At 34.9% G+C, this 27435-nt stretch overlaps 1 protein-coding gene across 2 annotated transcripts; it reads left to right on the plus strand.

The window, feature by feature from the left end:
• Positions 1-26822, plus strand: LOC110447727 (sulfotransferase 1C3-like). 2 transcript variants are annotated; one of them, XM_021493611.1, is made up of 5 exons: positions 1-414; positions 21915-22226; positions 22517-22626; positions 23082-23280; positions 26418-26822. In XM_021493611.1, the coding sequence occupies exons 1-5, from the start codon at positions 243-245 to the stop codon at positions 26531-26533; spliced, it is 909 nt and encodes a 302-aa protein (XP_021349286.1). In that variant the 5' UTR covers positions 1-242; the 3' UTR covers positions 26534-26822. The 2 variants fall into 2 exon arrangements, with proteins under 2 accessions (XP_021349286.1, XP_021349287.1); XM_021493612.1 differs by having other exon boundaries at positions 2-414; positions 23094-23280.
• Positions 26823-27435: the final 613 nt, after the last annotated feature.

Genomic DNA, 27435 nt, shown 5'->3' on the forward strand with positions numbered 1-27435 from the left:
GGGACTACACTAATGACGTCGTTCCGTGAACCGCAGCCGCTGTGACAGGTTGTCCGGACCGGATCTGATGAGCTGTCCGACCTCAAAGGGTAGACGTAAAACCCATCAACCAACCAATCGTCATACAGTACACCGTGGTACGCGCGCATTGGTGGATCACAATTTTGGGGAAATAGGCATAGGAAACCCGCCATAGCTCTTTTCAATTTCAACTAACGCTTTTGGTGACGTATCGAATCAATATGGAACTTGTTCATAAGATGGATGACCAGGGAAATACCATCATATTCAAGCGGTGTCTGGGTCGAACGTTCGACAGAGATACCCGGGGTAATGTTTCCGATCAGCTGAAGGCCATAGCATCGTTTCAGTGCAGGACAGATGATGTTCTTCTTTGTACATTCCCACGTTCAGGTAAGTTTGTAATGGTTAATTAATGTATTTAGTATGATAGAGATTTTACACTACATTACGAAGCTTCACTCTACCTGTCTCTGCCTTTGTATTATTCATTTTATACCCCCGCAACGTAGTTAGGGGAGTTATACTGGAATCAGCTTGTCCATCCGTCCGTCCGTCCATCCGTCAACTTTTCCTTTAAAATACTACTTGTCCTGAACGACCCAGCAGATTCAGACTGAATTTGGCCTGGAACATTCTAGGCCAAGGGGACTCATTTTGTATAAACGGTGGGTGTGGCCCGCCTGGAGGCAGAGAAGCGGGGCCCAAAAGGGGCAATAGATGTAAAACCTTTGAAATCCTTCTTTTACCATAGGGATAAAGGGATTTCACCCTTATGTAGTCTGGAACATCCTTTGTCCAAGGGGACTCAATTTTGTATAAACGATGCCCGCTTATACCGTAGGGATAATGGGATTTTATCCTTATTTGGTCTGGAGCATCCCTGCGCAAAAAAGGTTTTGATCATTTATAAACGGTGGGTGTTGCCCCACTGGGTACAGAAGGGCGGGGGTCAAAAGTAAAAATAGAGGTTTAAATCTTTAAAATCCTGCTCATGTATCATTTAAGGGATTTTATCCGAATTGAGCATAGGGTATCTTTGGGCAAAGGGGTCTTAATTTTGTTGAGTTGCGGGGCTCAATATGGGGATTTGAGGTTTAACTCTTTAAAATACTCCTTCTTCTGTACCATTGGAGGGATTGTTTGTAATAAGAATAATTTCCCATGGTTGCTTTATTATCCAGGTGAGCGATACAGGCCCTCTGGACTTCTTGTTTTACTTTATCTTAACACCTTTGACTTACAATGGTATACACAGATATGTAACATACACAGATTTAGTGTATAAGCATGCGTGGTTGTACAGGGGGATACAAGTATCATAGTAATAGAGGTGTACTGCAGTTACATATAATACATGTAGTCACTAATGATATTCGAGGTTAAGTTTCCAACAAATCTAAACCATGACCTATCGTTTGTTGAGTCATTTCAGGCTATAACAATTTCTGCTCTGATTTATGGACCACAATAGAAGTTGTTTAATTGCATATTTTAATCATGTTCTTGAAGATGGGGGGAAAAGGCCTGCAAAATTGCTGCTGTAGACTGACTTCTGAATAGTCGAAATTTATACATTGTCCAATACTCCTATTTAAGTGTGCAGTGTCACTAAGCACACTACTGCGATCTGCGTAGATTTTATTATTTGACAAAATGTCTGTGTTAGGTCGGGTCCTGATTGGTCGACATTTAGATATTGACCGATGTTATAGATTTGGTATGTATATGTATTATGTAGGGTTGTCACCGTTAGCCGGTTAACCGGTTACTCGGGCGAAAGACCACGAACCGGGTACCAAAATCCTTATCCGAAAAGTCGGACATTTACTTACCCTTTTTGGGGGCCCCATGTTTCCTTGGCTTAAACCTACAAACTATCTGTATTTGTATAGATGCGACCAAAATTGGAAAGTTTTGTAATAAAAACAGTGTTTGGGGATTACATGTTAGTGTTCATTTTGTTCTCTAATTTAAATACTGACAAAGAGGTGTCGACAACAAATTAAAAGGTCTGAACACATTTTAAAAGGAAGACAGAATACAAAGCTGTGAAATATCAGCTTTCTGAGATAGAACGCGCCTTGACATGCGAGATGTAAAGGTAATCTGAAGAGTACACACTTGAATGAGCAAGCATGTCTTAAAATGTTTGTAAAGCAAATTTTATTCTAAAGAATAATATTACCGCATATGATTTCGAGTAATTGAATCCGTCTTACTGCATTACGACATTCGTTGTCGATGAAATATACTTACTGAGGTTACATGCAACTATTTCATGTGTTAAAGGGGCTGGTCGGGGGAAAATTACAAAATAAATGGGTCTAAATGCGTTCTCTGGCCTTCGAATGGTTATACTACGGCAATATGATGGTCGAGTTCTGCTTGCAATGTCCAGTTTTGACCACTGAAATCTCGGGAAAGCCCCGCGTAAATTTGGCGCAGATCTATTTATATATGTCACGTGGTTGTTTCGAAAGTGAGGCAATGAAGATAACAACAATATCACGCCGTTACGTGCCATGTTGGACTCAACTAGCGGACAAGACAGCAACACCATACGTAAATAATTGTTTTCAAAGGTCATGTATGATGCAAGTGTAGTATTCCTACCTATATGTTGTTGTTATATATAACGGTATTGATACCTCGTGCCTGTCATGACTTTTGCATGCATCTTTTTATTTCGTCGCGATGTTTACATTTGGCTTTGTTGATGACGCGCGTGCGGTAAAATTACATCACTGATCTGGGTCAATTGAGAGTTTTAGACTGTCAGGTGACGATTTAGGATTTCTTTAATATAATTATATTTTTTACTTTTCGGGAGTGAATTTCAGCAAAATTTGAATCGGTAAATTTCATAAGAAGGTATTTTAAACATGTGTATGCCATTTTAGCAAATATGACATTTTGTCCCCGACCAGCCCCTTTAACCTTGAAATACACGAGTAACCTATCATGCAAACTAATATATACATGTATGTTTGTGGTGTAAATTCGTTTTCGATAGAACATTTTCCAAACAGATAATGTATGTCTTGCTGTTTAATTATTTCACTACCAATTGACCGATTAACCGGTTACTCGATCGGTAGATTGTTCGAGTACCTGATTACAAAAATAAGACCGGTTTGACAACCCTAGTATTATGGCATTGCGATCATTTTCTGATGCATCACTTGCGACAACTCGGTTAGTTTCGGCACCTTATGGTGTAACGGTTCCTGTTACGAATATATATTGTTATAATTTATAATAAAGCAATGGAAATGTATGTACCCTTTCAGAGCAATGATTTCACAACTGCTTTAGTAAGTTAAAATGTGTAAAAAAAAATCGTGTCCTTTGTTCCTTTGGCCAAAGAAATGTGTCTTTTGTTAGAAATCACTTGCATATTATTTTATAAACGATATATCTCGCGCAAATTGTCTTTTATAAACGTCTCTATGTTTAGGATATTTAGTGGAATGAAAAGTATATGAATAATAAATAAATATATAAATATAGGTATTGCCATCAAAAGAAGTGGTAGCATATGTGTTAATTCTCTAATAATAATAATAAATAATAAACAACATTTATATAGCGCCCTATATAATTTGTAAAATAACTCTAAAGCGCTTTACACCATATGGATAATAGTATTATATATATTAGTTATAATTGTGAAACAAAAAACAAACGCTTACAATCACTTTTATACATTAACCAAGCATATAATCATTGCAATGTGCACATAAATGAATAAATAAAGGGTGGTATTTACATGACGTCTTTGCAAAGAGCCTAAAATGCAGACGTGAAGAGGTGAGTTTTGATGTCTTCCTTGAATTTGACCAGGGTATTTGACTTTCTAATAGCAAATGGTAAGCTATTCTACAACGTGGCCGAAACCCTCCTCAAGCACCGGTTTCCATACGTCACAGAACGAGATTTTGGAACACAAAACAATAATTCTGACTCCGACCGTAGTGATCGTGACGGCTGATACAGGGTAACAAGCTCTTGTACGTACTGGGGAGCTGTTCCACACAGTGCCTTGTATGTGTGCAACAACATTTTTTGTTCCGCGACCTGTATCGTACAGGTAGCCAGTGCAATGAATATAGCACAGGTGTGATGTGCTCTTTCTTTCGAGTACGAGTAACCAACCGTGCTGCAGTGTTCTGGACCCTTTTTGACAATAGCGTTCACTTGTTTCTCCATGTTCAGTAAACTATTGTTACTGTTATTAACAGCTGGGACAGTCTCAACAATTCTGGCACCGAACTTGAGCTGGAGAGCCAGTGTTTGCTGACACTTTGGGGAAAAGACTATTTGTTCTGTCTTTTTCTGATTCAGCTTTAGCATGTTGGCGTTCACCCAGGTACTGATATCTGTCAAACAGGCTTTCAGATTTTCTGTATTTGTATCCCAACTGTCCTGTGGTTTGATGACCATGCAAATTTGTGTGTCATCAGCCAAAGCAATGATAGCGAAGGCTATGTCGACGACAAATGAGAGTACTCCAGACGTTTATAAAGTATGCCATTGTCGATGACGTCAAATGTAGCTGACAAATCTAGCATGACAAGCACCGCTCTGCACTTGTTATCCAATGGAGAAGCTATGTCATTATGTACACGTAGGAGGGCCGTCTGGGGAATGTTTGCATGGAGAACCTCTAAATGCCAGGACACACATTTTTGTGTGATCGATGGTCGATGTTGTTGATTATGCTCCTTAGTGTGGTTTTGTTGTCACTACCCCAGTTCTCGCTTTGTGGACGTAATATATATATATCTTTGACCTATATTCAATACAGAAGACACTTACTCTTCCGGAATAACTGATCTTATTTTTATTGTATTTTTTCAAGGGTATCCATGCATTTGCTCAACTTTTGCCCTAGTTTTTTCGATTTTGAGTTCACACTTCGTTTACGCATCGGTAGTCTTCTTTTTCTTCCTAGAACCACTCTCCAATCAATAAGAGCTTAAATTTAGTTTATAGTTTTTTGGATAACAATCAGTGATTACTCTACTTTAAAATCATTTCATAAATATTCTCAGTGAGAACTAGTTGGAAACTCCTGCTGAACACCTTACATTTAAATCACTACCACTCATTCATATATAAGTTCGTGCTATCTGTATATTTAGTCACAAAATGTACTGGTACACCTATCAATTCATTTTATTAAAAACTGCTGTCGTTAAATTTAAAACAATAGACATTTTTCAGCAAGTTGCTCTAGTGCCTACACAAGATTTATATCCCAGCTACGCGCCTGAAGAGTGTATTTTTATGTATATGATCAATTTGAGAACATGAAAGACTGTTTACTCCCAAAGCCTCCATATAGTTTATGGCGCCTCATAGATCGTGTCAAATCTGATGGCGTGGCTAGAGGAAACCCGGGATATACTTCAGTAACGACACATTACCTACAGGTCATTTGTGTGGTGAACATTTAACAAATACAGTGAATGTAACCATACACTGTTTGCTGAATACAGATCATTTTACATTTGCTTTGATTCGTGGTACTGTATATAGCTAGGCTTTAAAATTTAAATGACAGTTTCATCCACGGGTAATAGTCTCGTCTGTCAATACACCCATCAATTTTATCCTCGATTTCTTCGCATGTTTACATAAATTTAGGCACAGTGAATCAATGTTCATTCATAAACACTGTGTCTGTCGATACCACATACGCTCTTTGTTACAGTACCAACTGTTCCATAAAAAATAGTCAATGTTCAATTTAGTCACAGGGGGTTCGTTACAAATGTCTGAAATACACATATGCTATACTGATATAGGACACCGTACACATAACATGCACTTGTTTATTTATTTGTGCTGTTACCCATATCAGTTTAGCGTATGTGTACTTCACATATTTGTATGTTTATGTGCGATGTGACCCTTATCAGTATAGAGTATGTGTACTTCACACATTTGTATGTTTAGTGTGCTGTGACCAATAAAAGTATAGAGCATGTGTACGTCACACATGTGCATGTTTATTTGTGCTGTGACCCATATCAGTATAGCGTATGGATGGATGGATGGATGACGGGTTTCGCGCCTACATGAATCCGCCCTTAGGGGTTTCATCTCACTGACGGAAGTCAGTGTTCTGTCGGCGTAGTATAGCGTATGTGTCTTACATGTGTATGTTTATGTGTGCTGTGACCCATATCAGTAAAGCATATGTGTATTTCAGACATTTGTATTGAACCACTGTAATCTAGTCCAGTTCCACTACATTCCTCGGTCCTTTAGTCTTCGCCCTCGATTACACGACTATTAACATTAATATTCACCAAGTGCTTGAAACAAGGGTTAGCAATTTTCTAACTGGAGAAAGAGAAATGCAAAGTCCTGACTGGGGTTTGATTCGAGGACCCTCCGAACTGAAAAAGGACTTTCTCCCAATCGCCGACGATCAACCAAGTCCAGTGGTCTGGAGAAAACTGCATAATAAGCTCATACCATTACATTTACCTCATGAAAAGTCATCATTTATGAGGTATTGGTATCATGCTTATACAGCCTCACAGCATAAGCTACCTGTATGTATCATCTCGGTTATATATAATAGTGTATTGACTCATGTTCCAGAAGGTGCACTGTACATAAAAAAGAATGTGTCCATGGTGTGCACACCATCTGAACGAAAACCATAATTACATACCCAAACTTGTATATAAATATATGGTGTGTATGTCATACCATGCACAAGCTGTACTTGACTTAAAGTGTGTGTACAGTGTCTGCATACCTTTTGTACAGAGTGTGCAGTGTTGTAGACGGTGTGTATTGATGTATATGGAATGACTATACGTAATGGATCGAGGTGTATACCTAAAGTTAAGTAGGTATTTAACTCATGTAAAGGATGTTTAAACATTTTAATGTAATGTTTCACCTTTACTGTATTGAAACACAATTCTTTGTTTTCCAAAGATGAATATTATTTCACTCCGAGCTTCATCTTCTGAATAAGTGATCAGACTTTAATAGTAGCAATTGATCGGACTTTAATTTTAGCATATCTCAGGTCTGAAAAACACTGAGGCAAAGCAGACATTAAGCCAGAACATTGGGGTGCCAATAGAGGAAATTTGGGTGTAAAGCTATGTGTACTTTAAATGCTTAAATTCCCCCACCATGTACCATCTCAACACATCCATGCTTACTGGATTTGATCCATGGTCCAACCTTGCCGCTAGGGGCTTAGTCCCAAAGTTTTACAAGAAACCAGTTCAGGTCCCTTCCATACCGGTAAGTTGCTGGGCATGTAGAGAAAACACAAGCATGCTACCAAAATAGTGCTTTTAATGGAGCCCTCCCCACCCCTGTGGACTTACTCCGTGGGTCATAACATGAATATTGTTGAGATCTCCAAGCTGATATTTCTTGAATAGTGAAAGGTTATCAACAGCTTTGAATCAAACATAAAATTCCCGATGAGCTATTAATAAATGTCCCTGAGCTTCTTGTTCTAGAGTGGATACAATAAGGGAACATGATTGGAAAACTCCAACACAATATAGCAACATGATGTTATATTTCTTAGGCATGTGATCAATATGAACAAGTCAGACAAGTCTTATATATATGAGGTATACTAATACCTTACCTACAGATAATACGGACATGATTAATGGGAGTTGTATTCCTCATGTATAACTGATATGTGGATACTTGATGTATAGGGATACCTGGTGTATGGGAGGTGTAGTTCTGATGTATGGAAGGCGTATACCTGATGTATGGGGGTGTACTTCTGATGTTTGGAAGGTGTATACCTGTTGTATGAGAGGTGTATACCTTGTGTATGGGAGGTATATATCTGATGTATGGGAGGTGTATATCTGATGCATGGGAGGTGTATAATTGACGTATAGGAGGTGAATATCTGATGTTTGGGGGATGTATACCTGCTGCATAAGAGGTGTATATCTGATGTATGGGAGGTGTGTTCCTGATTTATGGGAGGTGTATACCTGATGTATGGAAGGTGTAAATCTGATGTATGGGAGGTGTATACCTGATACATAAGAGGTGTATATCTGATGTATAGGAGATGTATATCTGATGTATGGGAGTTGTATAGCTGATGTATGGGAGGTGTATATCTGATGTATAGGAGGTGTATACCGCATGTATGGGAGGTGTAAATCTGATGTATTGGAGGTGTATACCTGATGTATAAGAGTTGTATATCTGTTGTATGGGAGGTGTATATCTGATGTATGGGAGGTGTATACCTCATGCATAAGAGGTGTATATCTGATGTAGAGGAGATTTATATCTGATGTATGGGAGATGTATAGCTGATGTATGGGAGGTGTATACCTGATGTATGGGAGGTGTATATCTGATCTATGGGAGGTTTATACCTCATGCATGAAAGGTGTTTACCTGACGTATGGGAGGTGTATATCTGATGCATAAGAGGTGTATATCTAATGAATGGGAGATGTATATCTGATGTATGGGAGGTGTATACCTGATGTATAGGTGTATATCTGATGTATGGAAGGTGTATACCTGATGTATAGGAGGTGTATATATGATGTATGTGAGGTGTGTACCTTATTTATGGGAGGTGTATACCTGATGTATTGAAGGTGTATATCTGATGTATGGGAGGTGTATATCTGTTGCATAAGAGGTGTATATCTGATGTATGGGAGATGTATATCTGATGTATGGGAGGTGTATACCTGATGTATAGGAGTAGTATATCTGATGTATGGTAGGTGTATATCTGATGTATGGTAGGTGTATATCTGATGTATGGAAGGTGTATATCTGATGTATGGAAGGTGTATAACTAATGTATAAGAGGTGTACTTCTGATGTATGGAAAGTGTATACCTGATGTATAGGAGGTGTATACATGATGTATGGGAGATGTATATCTGATGTATAGGAGGTGTATACCTGATGTATTGGAGTAGTATATCTGATGTATGGTAGGTGTATATCTGATGTATGTTAGGTGTATACCTGATGTATGGAAGGTGTATATCTGATGTATGGAAGGTGTATAACTAATGTATAAGAGGTGTACTTCTGATGTATGGAAAGTGTATACCTGATGTATAGGAGGTGTATACATGATGTATGGGAGGTTTATACCTCATGCATGGAAGTTGTTTACCTGACGTATGGGAGGTATACTTCTGATGTTTGGAAGGTGTATATTTGATGTATGTGAGGTGTCTACCTGATTTAAGGAAGGTTTATACCAAATGTTTGAAAGGTGTATATCTGATGTATGGGAGGTGTATACCTGATGCATAGGAGGTGTGTATATGATGTATGGAGGTGTATATCTGATGTAAAGGAGGTGTATATCTGATGTATGGGAGGTTTATATCTGATGTATAGGAAGTTTATACCTCATGCATGGAAGGTGTTTACCTGACGTATGGGAGGTATACTTCTGATTTATGGAAGGTTTATATCTGATGTATGTGAGGTATATACCTGATTATGGGAGGTGTATACTTGATGTATAAAATGTGTTAATCTGATGTATGGGAGGTATATACCTGATGTATAAGAGTTGTATATCTGTTGTATGGTAGGTGTATATCTGATGTATGTGAGGTATATACCTCATGTATAAGAGGTGTATATCTGATGTATGTGAGGTATATACCTGATTATAGGAGGTGTATACTTGATGTATAAAATGTGTTAATCTGATGTATGGGAGGTGTATACCTGATGTATGGGAGGTGTATACCTGATGCATAGGAGGTGTGTATATGTTGTATGGAAGTGTATACCTGATGTATTGGAGGTGTATATCTGATGTATGGGAGGTTTATACCTCATGCATGGAAGGTGTTTACCTGACGTATGGGAGGTATACTTCTGATGTATGGAAGGTGTATATCTGATGTATGTGAGGTATATACCTGATTATGGGAGGTGTATACTTGATGTATAAAATGTGTTAATCTGATGTATGGGAGGTATATACCTGATGTATAAGAGTTGTATATCTGTTGTATGGTAGGTGTATATCTGATGTATGGGAGGTGTATACCTCATGTATAAGAGGTGTATATCTGATGTATAGTAGATGTATATCTGATGTATGGGAGATGTATAGCTGATGTATGGGAGGTGTATACCTGATGTATGGGAGGTGTATACCTGATGCATAGGAGGTGTGTATATGTTGTATGGAGGTGTATAACTGATGTATTGGAGGTGTATATCTGATGTATGGGAGGTTTATACCTCATGCATGGAAGGTGTTTACCTGACGTATGGGAGGTATACTTCTGATGTATGGAAGGTGTATATCTGATGTATGTGAGGCGTGTACCTGATTTATGGGAGGTGTATATCTGATGTATGGAAGGTGTGTACCTGATTTATGGGAAGTGTATACCTGATGTATGGTAGGTGTATATCTGATGTATGGGAGGTGTATACCTGATGCATAAGAGGTGTATATCTTATGAATGGGAGATGTATTGCTGATGTATGGAAGGTGTATATCTGATGAATAGGAGGTGTTTATCCTATGTATGGGAGGTGTATACCTGATGTATAGGAGTCATATACCGCATGTATGGGAGGTGTATATCTGATGTATGGGAGGTGTATCTCTGATGTATTGGAGGTGTATACCTCATGCATGGGAAGTGTTTACCTGATGTATAGGAGGTGTATATCTGATGTATGGAAGGTGTATATCTGATGTATGGGAGGTGTATACCTGATTATGGGAGGTGTTTACCTGATGTATGGGAGGTATAATTCTGATGTATGGAAGCTGTATATCTGATGTTTGTGAGGCGTAAACCTGATTATGGGAGGTGTATTCCTGATGTATGGAAGGTGTATATCTGATGTATGGGAGGTGTATACCTGATGTATAAGAGGTGTATATCTTATGTATGGGAGGTGTATATCTGATGTATGGGAGGTGTATATCTGATGTATGGGAGGTGTATACCTGATGAATGTGAGGTGTATTCCTGATGTATGGGAGGTGTATATCTGATGTATGGGATGTGTATACCTCATGCATGGAAGGTGTTTACCTGACGTATGGGAGGTATACTTCTGATGTATGGAAGGTGTTTATCTGATGTATGTGAGATGTGTACCTGATTTATTGGAGATGTATAGCTGATGTATGGGAGGTGTATATCTGATGTATGGGAGGGAAGATATCTCGTTTGCTATCTATTTATTAATATTATATATATTATGTTTAGTTATGTTAAACAAGCTAACGGAAAGATCATATATATATAATAATGCCCTTTTATGCACATGGATTCTCTGTAAATATCAACCATGTCAGATATAGGGTGAGGCACGCCTAGTCTCAGAAAAGCTTCAAACTTTGTCAGTTGTCACACTTTTATATATAAATAAAAAAATATATAAACATATGGTTGCTATGGACGATGGTTGCTATGGACAATGGTTGCCATGGCAACGGAGAATTTTATTTTTCCCTCCACTATGAAAAGGTGAACTTCAGGCATCTATATCCGTTAAAATGCCACTGTCTTGGTTTAAATGCCAATGCTATATATTAATATCATTCAAATTGCACACAAAGACTTAATTTAAAATTAATTAAAAAAAAATGTTATCCTTACCTAACCACCTGATAAATGGCAGGGTCAAACAGCTATAAGGAAGTAAAGCAAACGTATGCATCCATATTCAAATAGGACATTATACTTTCCAATAAGGAGGCATATTCTAGTTTCAATATACGCAATAAAATTCTTGGGGGAATTGTTGCCAAGGGGTGTAACCATGGAAACTAAAATTGCTAATTTCACATTTGTTTCAGGGGTTTTTCAAATAAAATGTAATTGAAAGTTCAAACAAACTCTTTATTTCATCTTTATTTTCTTATTATATATTTTATATAAGAGAGATACAACAAAATACCAAATAAACTATCTGTTGCTATGGAAACAGGTCTGTCAAAAATTGCTATTTCATGAAAAAATGTGAAAATTTGTAATTCTTTAAATTAAAAGGAAGAGAAACTACCAAAAATATAGAGACAGAATGACTTTGGGCTGACTTGCATTCATGTTAAAATAAGAAACTTGTATTTAGAGATTGGTAACCATGGTAACATTTTAATTATATCATACGATCTACACTAATTTCGAAGTACATGATATTTGCATGGAAATAAATCTGAAAATCTATGAATAACATATATATCCTTTTTTTGTTTGTAAATGCAACAAATATATCATGAATAGTGCTTTTCATGACAGTAGTCTGTTAAAGAGGCCTATTTTATTCTTAAAGTTAGTATAATTTGATTTGTAGAATTAAAAGAATTGATGTGCTGTTCACTTAGATTTCTCTGATGCAGGATCTAATCAGATCTGGTGTAAAATCCCCTTGTAACAATTGTATTCTTCTTATTGTTGTCTATTGTTTAGATAGACAAATCAGTATATCAGAAATTCCATTTCAAATTGGTTACTGTGGAAACTCAATGACCTTTGCTGATGAAATGTCATACTATAGAAGCCATTTAACTAAATTGAACTTCAATTTTACCTTTCTCTTTTTCAAAATATTTGTTTTTTTTTTAGTGGTCTCAAATGTGTAAGTACACTTTCTAATGCAATGTGTTGTATCATTGGATTTGAGTGGCATCACACTGCGTAAATTCCACAATCTGCATGCCGTAACTATGGGTCTTCTTACAAGGATTCAGGGAGCAGCTATATTGTATTCCAATATGTCATATTTTCCCAATGAACATGTTAAATAAATAAAACTGCCTACCTAAAACTTTTTTTACCTGATTTCATCCAAATTTGTAGCATGAACGAATCCCAAAACTGTCCGATGTAAACCTTTTGTACTGGAAGTGTTTCTATGATCATAATGTGCTACCAATTCGCATATATTTAAGATAGGATTAGTAGAAACTCCTTACTGCTTTTTTTGTAAAACAGAAATAGAAACAATAGTTCATATGCTATGGGAGTGTGAAAAAGTACAGTCATTCTTTCAGAACTTTGAATTTTTATTAGACGCATTATTTATTCCATTTACTTTTAATAAGGAAACTTTCATTTTTGGCATGCATAACTATAAAAGTACTTACTATACAACTGATAACCTTATACTACTAATAATGAAACAGTATATCTATAGATCAAGATGCTTGCAACAAACTCTATCAATTCATGCTTTAAAAAATGCTATTATAGATCACTACAGAATTCAAAAATATATTTCTATAGGCAAAGGAGTGGATACTGCTTTTAAAATGGAAAATTCTTGGAAGAAATGGAATAAATTGTTAGAAATCACTCCCAATCCCTGACAAACCCAAAAAGGATAGCATACATGTGTATATTTTACCTCTGTTAGTTAAATTTTGATTAAAAGAGAGAAATGTAACTCCCTGCCACTTTACTGAAGAAATTAAAATTATTATTATGTTTCAGGTTAAATAAATAGTTGCACTAATAAATGGACACACATGGACTCAACATCTTTACCACTTGGACCCCTTGTTGTCTTCTCTAGATATTTTGTTTAGTATTGCATTAAATTGGAAATGCAAGGTAACTGTACTGTATTTTAAGCTTTGTGTCAATTTGTGACAGTAAAATGTATCATTTACGTCCACAAAGCGTAAAATACAATACAGTTACCTCCTGAATAAAAGAGAATAGTTTAGGACTAAACCAGGGGACATAGAGTTGAAATGTTACAGAAATGCCAAATGTGATTCTGAGGGATAGTAAAATGTTGACCCAGACAAAATAAAGTTTAATTTAGAATTTCATAATAAAACATTTACTCACATAAACCTGATGTTTAAACAAGTTTTCACTATTTTCCCATTTCTGATAGATTTGCATCAGATGAATTTACCAATTAATCTATCACTTATATGTATGATATCCTTGTCATTCTATTTTAAATACAGTTGATTTACCTTAATGCAAAAAAAACATGTACCATGACATGTATTTTTATACGATTAATTTTAAAGCACCGACCGATAATTGCTAATTCTGTTCCTTTGATTTGGAGGTGTGAAAATGAAGGGACAATTCCCCATTTTTAACGTTTTTCGTTCTTCAATTTTATATATTCATATTTGAAATGTTTAAACTTTATTTTCAAATTTTCCTCAACATTACTTTTTTGCTACTGTGATGCCAAAATCTAATTGATTGATCATTCATTCTGATTATAATCACCATGCTTTGGTTTGACCCGCCGGGGGTTCGAACCCAAGACCTAGCACACTCAAGGGGAGCATGCTACCACAAAACCATTGAGCCCCCTTCCCCTCCCACTCAAAAAATGTAGCAAGTCATATATGTGTAATGTAGCTTTCTGGTTATGTATAGTGACAATTTAAATCAATTATAATACCAAGTTTGAACCAACTTGCATACATTGGTAACCCCTACCCAATATATCTTGGTATTTTACAATATTTCATTGAAATCATCAGCAAGACGACCTTTTCATACTTTTTTTTCTTCGATCACTGTTAACGAAAAGTTTAAATATTTTGGTATGCTTTTTTAAGCACAGGTAAATGAAATTTTGCAACTTATGCAGGGGCAGGTGCCAAGATTTGATTACATCCAAGAAAATTCCTCCTGAATGACACATTTGATGATAAAAAGTCAAATTCAGCATAATTCATGTTTAATTTTGAATGGTAATCAAACATCTGTATCTTTGGAAATAATTTATTTGCATTTGTTGCTCTTAGTTGAAAAAACGTCATACCGCTCCTGGTTTGGACCTCATTTTGTGGAGAAAGTGAGGGGTGCCTAAGCACATTAAAGTTATTGTCAATTGTAAACAAGTTTAATTATTGAAATATCTTTTTTGTAATGTTGTACATATATATTTCACCTTCATATTTATGAAGTATCAACTTTCAAAACTTTATAGTTTTTGAACTTTTAAGCAATTGGTTATAACTTTTCATAAAATATAGATTTAAAATCTGAAACTCTATTCAAAAATTGATTTATCACAAAGCACATATTTTTCATATTTTAATGTTTTGTAACATTGTTTGAGTGACAACCATGCAAAAGTAGTTTCAATTATAGATGTCAGTGCCCTGTATGCTCCCTTTAATACTTTGAGGTAGACCTCCACTAAACTGTACCCCAGAACACCATTTACCACTTGACCACTAATAACCTGCTAAGTACATAATGACCCCCTGTGTGTCTATACCAATGTGATCTTTAAAAGTGGTCTTTCAGACTGCACAAAATTAGAACATTTTATTTTTAATTAATAATAACGCCCCCAGACCTACAAATTTAAAGTGATCATAATAAAATTATGGAAATCAAAAGCCTGTTGACTGCTTTTTATCATGATAAAGTCGTTGGAAGTATTCCGTCATCATTGTGTTATAAACAACAATGTTTATATGGTGACCCTATTCTGTCTTTGCGTATCGCAGAGTTATCTTCTCTTGGGAGCAGGTATTGATTGTTACGTCATTGGTTTGTGCGAGAAAATTACGTCGTTTTCTCAAAGATTGATGACGTTACTCTCATAAACAAGTGACGTAACAATCAATACCTGCTCACAAGAGCAGATACCTCTGCAATACGCAAAGACGGAATACATATGTTGAAAACTGGCTCCTGGCTGAAGGTAGGGGTATGAAAATGACTCTAATTTGTTCAGCTTTTGAAAAATCAATATAAAATTTGGGTTTAAACTTCATCTTTAATATACAATACAAGATACAAAGTCCGTTATCTATGACAGATATGTACATTTGTTTTAATAGAATTGTTCAACAATATCTATTCTAGTGATTAAATTTTATTTGACACAGTTTCCAAGTTTGTATTGGTAGCAGGACACAATGAGTGATGAGGCTTGAGTAGTGATATTTTGTGATTTTTGGTATTTTCCCCTATACATGCAGGGTAGTGACATTCAAATGAAACTATCTTTCTTATATGAAGGTCACGAGGTACTTTCCAGCTCACTCTACGTTCAGTTTGAATAGACCTATAATATAAAATAAGAACCAGACCCTGCGCAAAGTTTTAAAATAATTTCATTTCATTTTTCCTTTGGTAGTAACATATAGTAGAATGAATTGTGGTTGTAAACAAATCTAGAGAGTTCTGCAAAGAGGAGTAACTCTTGAAAAATTCAAGCCAATTTATGCAAAGGGGAGGAACTCTTGCCAAATTCAAGCCAACTTAATGCATTTTCATTACTTATTTCTGACAAAAATCTAATTAGCCCTAAAAATGTTTTTACATTTATAAGAAATATAAATTAACTTAAATAAAAGTTTATTTACTTTATACAGGAACGGATGCGTTTTTTGCATAAATGATGAAGGAAGGTAATACAAAATTGCTTTAAAAATGCCCAAATTCATACTGTTAACCTGGATAGAAGAAACAATTGGTGTAAAGTATGAGAAAAAAGTATTTAAAAGTTATTGAACTTTTATTTGTCAATTGTAAAAAATGATCTTAACTTTAACAAACATTTTATATAATATATAAGTGACTCTAAGCAGAGAATCCCAAAAATCATCTTTTTCTAAAATTATACCTCTGTTGCCATGGTAACCAAACAACATACAGTGTGACATAAACAAAACAAAAATCATATCTTATATCAATGTTTGTTATCAGAAAGTTTCAACAAAATTGGTGACCACTCGTGCCCAACTTGGTTTGATGGATACAGAGAATTGGTATTTAAAAGTTGTAAAATGAAATATATAGGCAGACAGGCTTATATCATCCTTTATTAGTTATGCTTTCTTGCCATCAAGTTACTTTATAATTATATATTCTAGTACGATGTATTTGAAATGTTAGTCATTGTTGAAACGTTTGTCGATATGTCACAGTGACCATTTGATGCCAGTTTTAGCCTTAACACGATAAAGGCTTTTAAAGATTAAAAGAACATCCGCGTTAAGGATTGATTAGTTTTTGCATCTGTCGTCACCACTATAGTGTGCTTATATTGCACTGCAAAGTTTGTCCGAAATAAGTTATTTCCTTTAGTGCCTTTAGGCTTTCTTTATTTTTTGTTAACAGAAAGAACCACACATTACTGAATATTTGCCATGTCACAAAAAAAACGAAAAATACAACAAGAGACTCAGAGGGTCTGTATCACTCACCTTGATCTTTATGCCCAGCAATTATATTGTTATGCATGTATTAGCCGTTTAATTGTTCAAAGTGTACAGATGATTTGCTTTGCATTTTATTAGCCTTGACCCGTGGTCAGTGTCAAATTGCATTGAGCTATGCATGCGACAAGTGTGTTTTTTATGTGTATGATAAAGTTGAGAACATGGAAGAATGTTTACTTTATAAACCTCCATAAAAATCTAGATTTATAGCGCCTCGTAGATCAACGCATGGTTTAAATGATGTGTTACATAACACACTTGACAACACATGTGGACTTATTGGTGTGTTTTTTAGGATGGATAACCCTATCTACAACCTCACAGTCCCTCGTCAACCAATGCACGGTGTTACCCGAATCGTAAGATTTGACCTCAAATGTACTTTTGACCAAAGTGCTGCTCTCTATTGATACCAATTATCTTACATGTTATAAGATGGTTCGACTCTTCATCATTACTGAACGAATTTACAGCCCATTTTGCTACAGATGACACAGAGAGGTATACTGTACAAACGATTTTAATGTGCATCCTATTTGAATAAGACGCTATTGGGCCTGTATCACTCACCTGGTATATGTATAAATCTGTAAACTGTAACCTTAAATGTGGATTAAAATAAAACTACAAGCAAAATATCAGTGTATAGACTCAAAGTCATTCAAAAGAACTTGTTAAAAGATTCAAACACGACTGACTCCTTTGACCTTGAAAGTCAATCGAGTACAATAAATGTAAGAAAGTGCATAGTCCTATATCGCAAAATGCATCTTGCCAAATATTACTACTCTAGACCTTTTATTACTAAGATGATTTATACATAACTTACAAAATGTGACCTTGAAAATGTGTAAAGGTCATTCACATAAACAAACTTTTAGTTTGGAGAAGTCGTTTATTTTGACATATTTTACCCTTGTGACCTCTAATATGGGTGAAGGTCATTCATTTGCATTAATGTAAGTATATACTGGTACTTTAAATAACTTTATTAGTTCCAAAGAAAAACTCACTTAAAAAATCATAGAAATTAGAATATACACACAATAGGTTTATGAGATTAAGATTTTTTAATAGACCTAATTAAATTTTGCTCGACCATACCCTTACCAAGAGAATGTACTCATATATTTATGTGAAGTTAAAGAAATATATGTGTAATAATGCAGGAAAAAATGTAAGTAAGAAAACAAAACACTTATTGCTCACATCTATACTTGTCATTGAATATCAAATAGCATTGGAAATAACATCACAGACAAATAGGTCGATGAAGTCAGTGATTCCCATAGGCTTATATATATAGTGATTTTCATTGTGATTGACTATGGGTCTGCTGTGAACTCGGAACACAAAACCACTTTCATCTCCCAGCTATTGCGTTCAAAAGACGGGAACTCTGCAAGTACGGGGCTTAGTAGTATGTGCCAATCCATGATGTAAGATTGCCCTAAATAAAAAAATTATAGAGGTTATGGCTTGGACAAAAAGTTAAATTACTCTGCAAATAATTATTTTTTTGGTACTTGACAACACATGGCTTAAGTCAAAAGTTGCACAAAGAAGATCAACAAAACGCAAGTACTGTTTGCAAGAATGGGGCTTCATGCCACAAATTAAATATGTATCACTCCGTCTCGCAAATTTGTAAGTTTCCCAGCTCTGCAATATTTGTTGAGTTGTCAGGATCTCAATGTTTTCAATAGTATGACCTAGGGACTGAGTCTCCATGGGTGGGGCCATGCATACTTGTATTAGGTATTTCCATTTCGGATGAAAATCCCTATTGTTATCGTTATGTTTTTACCTTACCTATTGTTTTCGTTATGTTTTTTCCTTAGCTATTATTTTCGTTATGGTTTTTTTTATTAGTCTTAGTATAATTTCCCAAGATCTTGTTAACAGTTTATCTCATGAACGGAAACAGATATAACCTTCTTATTTCAGTATGTAATAGAGGACATCAACTTTAAATTGTTTTGAAAACTATTAAGATCATAATGTCAAAGGTCAAAGTCACATATCTATACATAGAAGGTTTTCCTAACATTTTTCGAACGACCATATCTTCAAACGCGTTCGTTGTACTGCATGAACGCTTAACAGTTCTTGTAGATTTTGTCGGGGCTAGCTTTTTCCCTTGACATGTTATCAGAGAATATGTCAAGTTTAAGGCCTCGGTATAGGGTCAAATATAGGTCAAATATAAAAATATCATAAGTTGTTCATTTTTAATCACATCTTAACGACCACAATCTAATGAAGGTATGTGGAAAGTTTCAAGGTATAGAATTAAAAATGACAAAGATATGCCACTTTGAAATATGTTCATTTTCCCGCCAAAATTCAAAAAAAAATCAAACAAATGCATTTTTAACTCTTCTCCACCGTTATCAATACATAAACAGAGTTGATATTTTGCACATGCATTGTATGTGTCCTGAGTTTCAAAACAAACGATTATTACATGTACACCAACTGGGGGGAAAGTGTGCAAAACGGCTGATCTAGCAAGTTATAACAAAATCTCTCAATCTTGTATTTTAATGACAACTTTTTGTGTCTTGTTATGACAAGCAGTCAGAAGCTATTTAATGTGGAAATATATTTTTTGACTGAAGTTATATTAATTAACCACATATCGCGTAATTAATCTTGTATCTATAACACTCCAGAAAGCTATATTCTATATATTTACCATAACCATACTTATGAAGACTAGTGAAGCTGGACTGGGTCATTTGCCTTCCACCAGGTAGCTCATGTTGTGCCAAAATAAATAGACACTAGGAAGGTGGTAAAGGCCAAGTCCCGTGAGTGTTCGAGGTCGATCTAAGACTTTAGCGAGGAAGGGAGGAAAGTAGCAGAATTGGATTGGGTTGTTCGCCGGTGACCAGGTGGCTGTTAGAGAGTCAAGGGTTTGAATGCCAGTCTGGCTGTGCATTTTTTATTTTTCTCTCCTGTTAGTGTTACACTAAGATACATTTAGCATTATCTAGGGAAATTTGGTTTAAGAGAGCTTATATTTAAAACCCTACTCCGTAGGAATGGTCTGTGCGGTATTTATATTGTATGCTTATTACCGCACCTAAACTTATGTAAATGTGCAGAAAATGGTAATAACGAGATAGCGTATTTGTAACAATGAGATCACACAACTAGTAATAATTAGGTCACATTGATTTTTCGTGTGGTACTAATCGGCTTTCGTATTAAACAGACGGGAAGGTGTGTAAAAATCTTTAAACCATAATGCATTTCAAACATTAGAGTAGTATTTGATCATTTCAAAATTAATGTGACCACCAAGGTTATGGTAAACCTAAGGGACTGCGAAATCTGCCAGCAGAGTCTACACCTTGGATCTCAAAAGTAGGTTTAAAAGCAGCATTAACTTTAAAAGCAGCGTAGTTGGAATTTTCTTCTGGGACAGCTTGTTCGTTTCGACATAACAACCCCTCTAGGCAATATGTTGTTTTTGGTCTGAAGCGTAAAACAGAAACTAAACACATTAGAGCTTATCAAAAGCAGCTAACAGGATAGTATGGCCTGATAAGTGGAACTGCTATATTTTATCATAAAGATCGTTTTGTTTTTGTTACAAAAACTTTCTCGATATATCACCGCCGGGTTTAGACCACTACACGTGACGATGAAATATCCAACCTTGGATCTAGTATCACAAACGAAACAAAATTAAGTTTTGTTTTTCGTCATCATTATCTCATTAAGGTTGATGTTTTTATAATGCTTTTTAGTGTGCTTTGATTTTCCATTGTCACTACCCTGGGACTCCATATGACGACTTTATATTGCTAGGATTTTACCTAGTTTTAAATGACTGGTGACGTCGTTGAATTGGAAAACGCCTACCCTTTTGGCCCTTCTGGTCTTTTCATTCTTTGTACATTTTAAGAGTCTTAAACACTTTGTTAATATTTGTTTTAATTCGAATTGCAAGTTTGTTGTTACTCTGGTATTCTCTTGTTTATATTTGTAAGACAAACATGAATGAATAAATGCATGTTCGATTTGTTTTAATACGGCCAAACTTAACTTCTTTTTATTATTATTTCGGAGTGGATAATGAAATCATTCAATTATTAAAGGTTATATTCTCCTAACATTGTATTGAGAACAATCCAACCATCGATGTTGCAATTTTGGTTTTAACGCAATCGATAAGTTTGGTTTACATCTGCATATTACAATTGTCTATAAGTTTGCTGTTGTGTGAAAGTTTTACATAAAAATTAATTCTTGTTGCCATACGGTATAAAGTAACGTGATTAAGAATATCATAGACATTTTTTTCCGTTTTTATATTTCAACATATGGTTTGGATCACTTCATAAAACTATTCTATTATTATAGATTTTTTAGTCTAAATGGGCGAAATGACCGGAGAGTTCATTTAATAGTTTCTCTGTTTTGGTTTCTTTATCGACTTGCTAATTTATTTAATGGGCGCTTTCCTGGATTTTCATTTCTAGAGTTATAATTAAAATAAACAATGTCTAAACGATATAGTCCTGTCAGATTTATGTTTTCATGGGTTTTGTCTTTCTACAAATACACATTATCTTAAACAGCCGTTATACTGAGGATATAACATAAAGGTTTTTGAATAAAATTGTGTTCATTATGAGAACTGATTTATGTTTTATTGGCGTTACACTTTAAGGTACGCATTGGGTGTTCAATACGGCCAGAATGATACAAACAAAGAATCTTCAATACTCGGGAACACCAGAGATGATGGAATTTCAGGACATTGGAATCATTGACGAGATGACATCTCCAAGAATGTTTCATACGCATCTGACATACCCATTCATCCCTAAGGCTGCAAAAGCTGGACAACTGAAAATCATTTACGTGCTTCGGAATCCAAAGGACGCTGCCTGTTCATACTTCACCTTTCAATCGAAAATCGAAAACACTTCTTACAGTGGGAATATGGATGGATATGTTAACGCATTTTTATCTGAAGAGTGTTAGTTTTTTTCTTTTTTAGTTATACTATTTGTTTTGATTCAACGATTCAACCGTTTTCACATCTCACGTTCACATATTCTGCATATTCAAGATGGATTCCGACTTGATGATAACTTACATTCACATAACATCTACTGTTTCATCTCATAATGACAAATTGCAGATATTATTTTTTTATTTCATCGTGCAAGATGATATAATGCGAGCAAATTTCAATGTTTCTAGTTTTTATCTAAGTTATATAATATAAACTTAGCCAAATGTCGTTCTTCTTCCTATTTCATAAAGTTATTGGATCTGGTGGATCATGGTTTACACACACGACGGAATGGAACACTGCGATGTTGACCAATTCTAATCTGAAGATATTGTGTCTCAGATTTGAAGATCTAAAACAGGTAGAACACCTACTATGAATATTCAATCAGTAGTTATATTCTTCTAACAAAATTGGATGTCTGAAGTTTCAATGGTGTATAGTCATTGCTTTTGAATAAATTAGATATAGAACAAAAAAGTAAAGCATAGATATTTTGCATCGTATCTAAAAATAGGTCATTAAGTAAATGAATATAAACTATTTGTTTTAAATTAGGTACAGCATATGGACGGAATCTTTTGATCTGTTAATGTTTATAAAAAAAAGTTTTCTTATTTTTTCCAAAAATGACGTACTGGTCAAAAGTCATTTGAATGATACAAAATATGTCATTTACATATTATTTAGATATACTGATATCAAATGCAAACTATTTAATGATTTCTTTTCTTCTGATTTATTGCTGTTGTTATTGACATGAAATGTTGTTCTTGTCTGTTGACGATGGGTCTGTTGTTTGTTTTTTTCTTCCTGTTCTTAACTCAGAACCTGTATCAGAATATCGTAAAGATAGCAGACTTTTTAGAAGTCGATCGCGAGGAAAGTTTTCTGAAAAAGGTGGAGCAAACTGTTGCATTTGACAATCTAAAGAAGGAGCACGCAACAAGTGCAGGTGAGAGTGAGCTGTGGAAACATCTTGGAGATAAAGGAAGGATGCCGATATATAAGAAAGGTAAATACATCATAATGACATATTCATTATATCCTCTGTAATACTTAATATTGAAACCCTCGTTTTCTATTTAGAAATAGGTAGCTGTGTGTCAAATTATTCTCTGTATATCGACAATTTAGAACAAAAATGTGGTCATCGTGAATAAAAGTCCCAGCATCCGTGTGTTTGTCTCAATAGCATAGCTACTTGATGTGAAAACATACAGATGTCACTGCACTTTTCAAAGCATTAAACCTACCTTTACATTGGTCATTTGTGAACACTTTTTCATTTGTAAAAAAATCTGTAAAATGCATAAATCTGTTAAAGGTGGGGTCAACGACTATGGAGATTTAACAATAACGTTGGCCTCCGCTTGGAATTTCAAAACAAGATACATCCAAAAAGGCATGGGTATAGGAATCTTCAATCAGGAACAGTTAGTTTCAAAAGTCATTTTATGATAAATGGGACCTCATTGATTTACACCTGTGTGGTTGTTAAAGGTGCGGTAATACAGTTCATCCTCGAGCATTTACATGACACAATTTCTATACAATTATATCATCGTCGTGTGCAACATATTCCAACTGTTATTTTGATACCAAATATTACAACATTTTAAGAAAGAATTGTTCTTCTTATTGAAGATTTAAGCAGATAAGTATGTGAAATGTCAATACAAATGAGTAAATTTCCATTTATGACACGTTAATTTACATAGTTCTAAAACAAATCTATTTTTCATACTTGCTTAAAAGTTGGCTACCAAAGATATCTTTTAACGTCAGGAATTTCCAAATATTTGACAACCGGTAATTTTGTGATGTAACACTTTTGATTCAAAAAAAGAACATAACTTCCTTTCCACCTTTTCTTTAACATTTGTTTCTTCATGACCAAAGTTCATTGGGTCTTGATATATGGTAAGGAAGTGGTTAATGTGAATGGATTTAAGTTTTGTAAACGTTGATGACCTTAACCTTCGTTCAAGGTAACATAACTCAAATTCTCCAAAATATAATGTTTGTATGGGGAGTAAGACAAGGATATCTTTCATTGCTTTATTTGTTTAGAGTTAACGATATAAAATAGTGTAATGTCCCTTCATATTTTGTTTAATAAATGGGCAATAGGCAAAATAAAATAATAACTAGAACTGTAAGCCAAAGGTTAATTAATACCGCAATCCATAGTTTCCCACCAGTAATTATTTAAGTTTATAGGTCACTTACATACTTCCTGTACTCCTTCCCCATGCCAAAACATACTTGTATACCAAATCGTGTAAGCCCAGATGATTCAGTTCTGCTGAAATCGTCCTAGTAGTTAAGGAAGAGTTGTCGAGACAAAGATTTATAACAAAGGGCCATAACTCCTTAAAAATGGTCGAAATGAAAAAAATATACCACCTTGATGCACGACATCAGGGGTAATTACTTTATCTGTAATCTTTCATTGAAATCGGCCCAGTAGTTTATGAGGACATGTCCGGACAAGGAATTTTCAACAAAGTGTTATAATTTTGTAAAAAGAAAGGGTCAGAATGTAAAATATAATACATGGATGCACAATTTCAGGAAACTTTTGTTGATAGGTCCATTACTTTAGAAGGAGTTGTCCGGACAAACTTTATTTACGGACAGACAAGCTTATTCCAGCATACCCCTTACTTCGTTGCGGGGGTATAATTTAGTGTATAATAGTTTAACTATTAAGATCATTTTATTGTGTATATTTAATTGCAAATCTTTGTCTATAACACAATCTCAACCTTAAGTTGTTCGCCAGAGGGAAGATTACTTTGGCAGAATGCATATGCATGAGCATATACATAACTGCTGCACATAACTTGAAAACATGCGTTACATCATTAAGTGTTTTGGTATGATACAAAAACAGAAAAAGTATCGGTATTTACCATGATAAACATTGATAATCAAATCTCCATGATTATGTGAAATTGGCCCTTGATCACGTTTGGCATGCTAAAAAAGTTCTTTACCGGTTTTGATTTTACAAAAAATAATTCTGTAGACAGAATATGTATATGGAGAGTTTTTAAAGAAGTTTAATATATAGACTAACATTGTAACTATATAAAGGCAAGTTGACCATGTTGTTTATATTTTAAATTTTGTGAAAAGGTTTTTCTAATTAAAAGTATCATTACGCTGACTGCATGTATACCAATATGACATATTTAGTATCACAATAACAGTAATTTTATACATTGTACACTATCCTAGTTAATTTTTAAAATATCATTCGCCTGTGACATTTATCTGTCATTTTGTTAGGATACCCCGTCACTCAACCTGGAGTTATGCAAGGAGGTCCACTACGGTTATCAGTAGTAATTATGAATCTACATATGGCAAAAGAATAAAAGAAATTAAAGTGGGGGCTAAATGTTGACCCACCTTTATAATTTTATAAAATTTATAAATTAATAAATATATATAGCGTACGAGTATCATAGGACCACAGGACGTCTATTTCATCTGCTGTCGACAAAGCATGTATTACCTGACATTAACATATAACGAATTTTCGAATGTTTATCTGTACCATACAAATAGATGATTTACTGAGGAATGCTATTGCGTTTGTATATGTGGTCACTTGAACTTCATTTTTTAATGAATCAGTTCCTGAGTAGGACAATAACGGGACATAATTGATATTTAGGGGACAGAATATAATATATCGTTTTGATTATTTTAAATCTGGAACCCACATTGTATTATATAAAAAAACAACTTTCTTTAATCATATTTTAGATTTATGTTGTTTCTGGGGTTTTTTCCATTTTTTATTTTAAAACATTTTTTTAAAGCATTTTTGTACCAGTTATGATCTTGTAAACACATGGAAACGTAAATCTGGACTACAATTTAGTTTAAATACAAACTTATCTTTAATCACTCCTGTTGGCCCGGAGATTGTTATTTGGGAGGGAACCGGAGAATGTAAACACAATTATATATATTTTCTGATATATAATGGACATCAATAGACATTAAAGAAAACTATTTGGAAGAAAAAAAGTAAAATGGTCTCCAGTTTTGATGTTTACATGATGTTGCTGTGTTCTGATATTGAAAAGCCTATCCAATATGAAAATATATTTCTATTTTTTATTTATTACGCAGGAATCGTTGGTGAATGGAAGAACATGCTCACCGTGGCACAGAATGAAAAGTTTGATAAAGTCTATAAAGAAAAGATGAGTGACTTGGCCGATAAAATGAATTTCGATTACGAGTGAATCAGGATGTTCATGCATTCTTTTCCTCGTTTTCTTTATTCATAAACAATATATGTAAATATGCAAGCTCAACGTAATTTGCAATGTATGATATGTTCTGTTACAAAATCGGATGTATCTTCATTAATACCGAAGTGACCCGAATGAAGTATTTTGGATAAATAATTGGACGTCTATTTCCATCTGTTGACGACAAAGCATGCAATATCTGACATTAACATTTATTATACCTCTACTTTTTTTACTCTATATAAAAGTAATTGGTTAAATCGAATATATCCCCACTTGGCCTGACTGTGTTTTAGTCCTGTGTGTTAGTCTGGGAACTAAAACACACCTACACTCGGGTGTTTCCGCCGAGCCAATCAAGCTAGAGGTGGGCGGAGCTTGTTACCGAACTCGGCAGCGACGCGCGAGGTGGGCGGAGCTTCCTACCGAACTCGGAAGCATTTGGCTCCATTGCCATCAAAGGGGTAGTTTGGAATTGAAGCTATACAGCTTATGGTTTACAAATATTTTCTAGTTAAAACCATCTCTTCAGTGTGTATCGGTATAATAAAACGGTTAAAGTATGGGGTTGAGGAATATAGCAAGTTTCTGGTGTCCCTTGACCATGCCTATTTCCCTCGGCTTCACCTCAGGAAATAGACCTGGTCTCGGGACACCAGAAACTTGCTATATCCCCCAACCCCATACTTTAACTGTATAATAACATATATTTACTGAGAAATGCTATTACTTGCGTATATGTGTTCACTTAAAATGTTTAATACACTTTATTGTTATTTAATAATTTGATAATTTACATAATAAAAGTAAGTTTAACAAGTTATATACCTATGTATATGTTGCCGTTTATACTTAACACATGAGGGTAAGCAACTTTGAAAGTAATCATAATA

Source organism: Mizuhopecten yessoensis, unplaced genomic scaffold, assembly GCF_002113885.1.
Source record: "Mizuhopecten yessoensis strain PY_sf001 unplaced genomic scaffold, ASM211388v2 scaffold3575, whole genome shotgun sequence".
Classification (NCBI taxonomy): domain Eukaryota; kingdom Metazoa; phylum Mollusca; class Bivalvia; order Pectinida; family Pectinidae; genus Mizuhopecten; species Mizuhopecten yessoensis.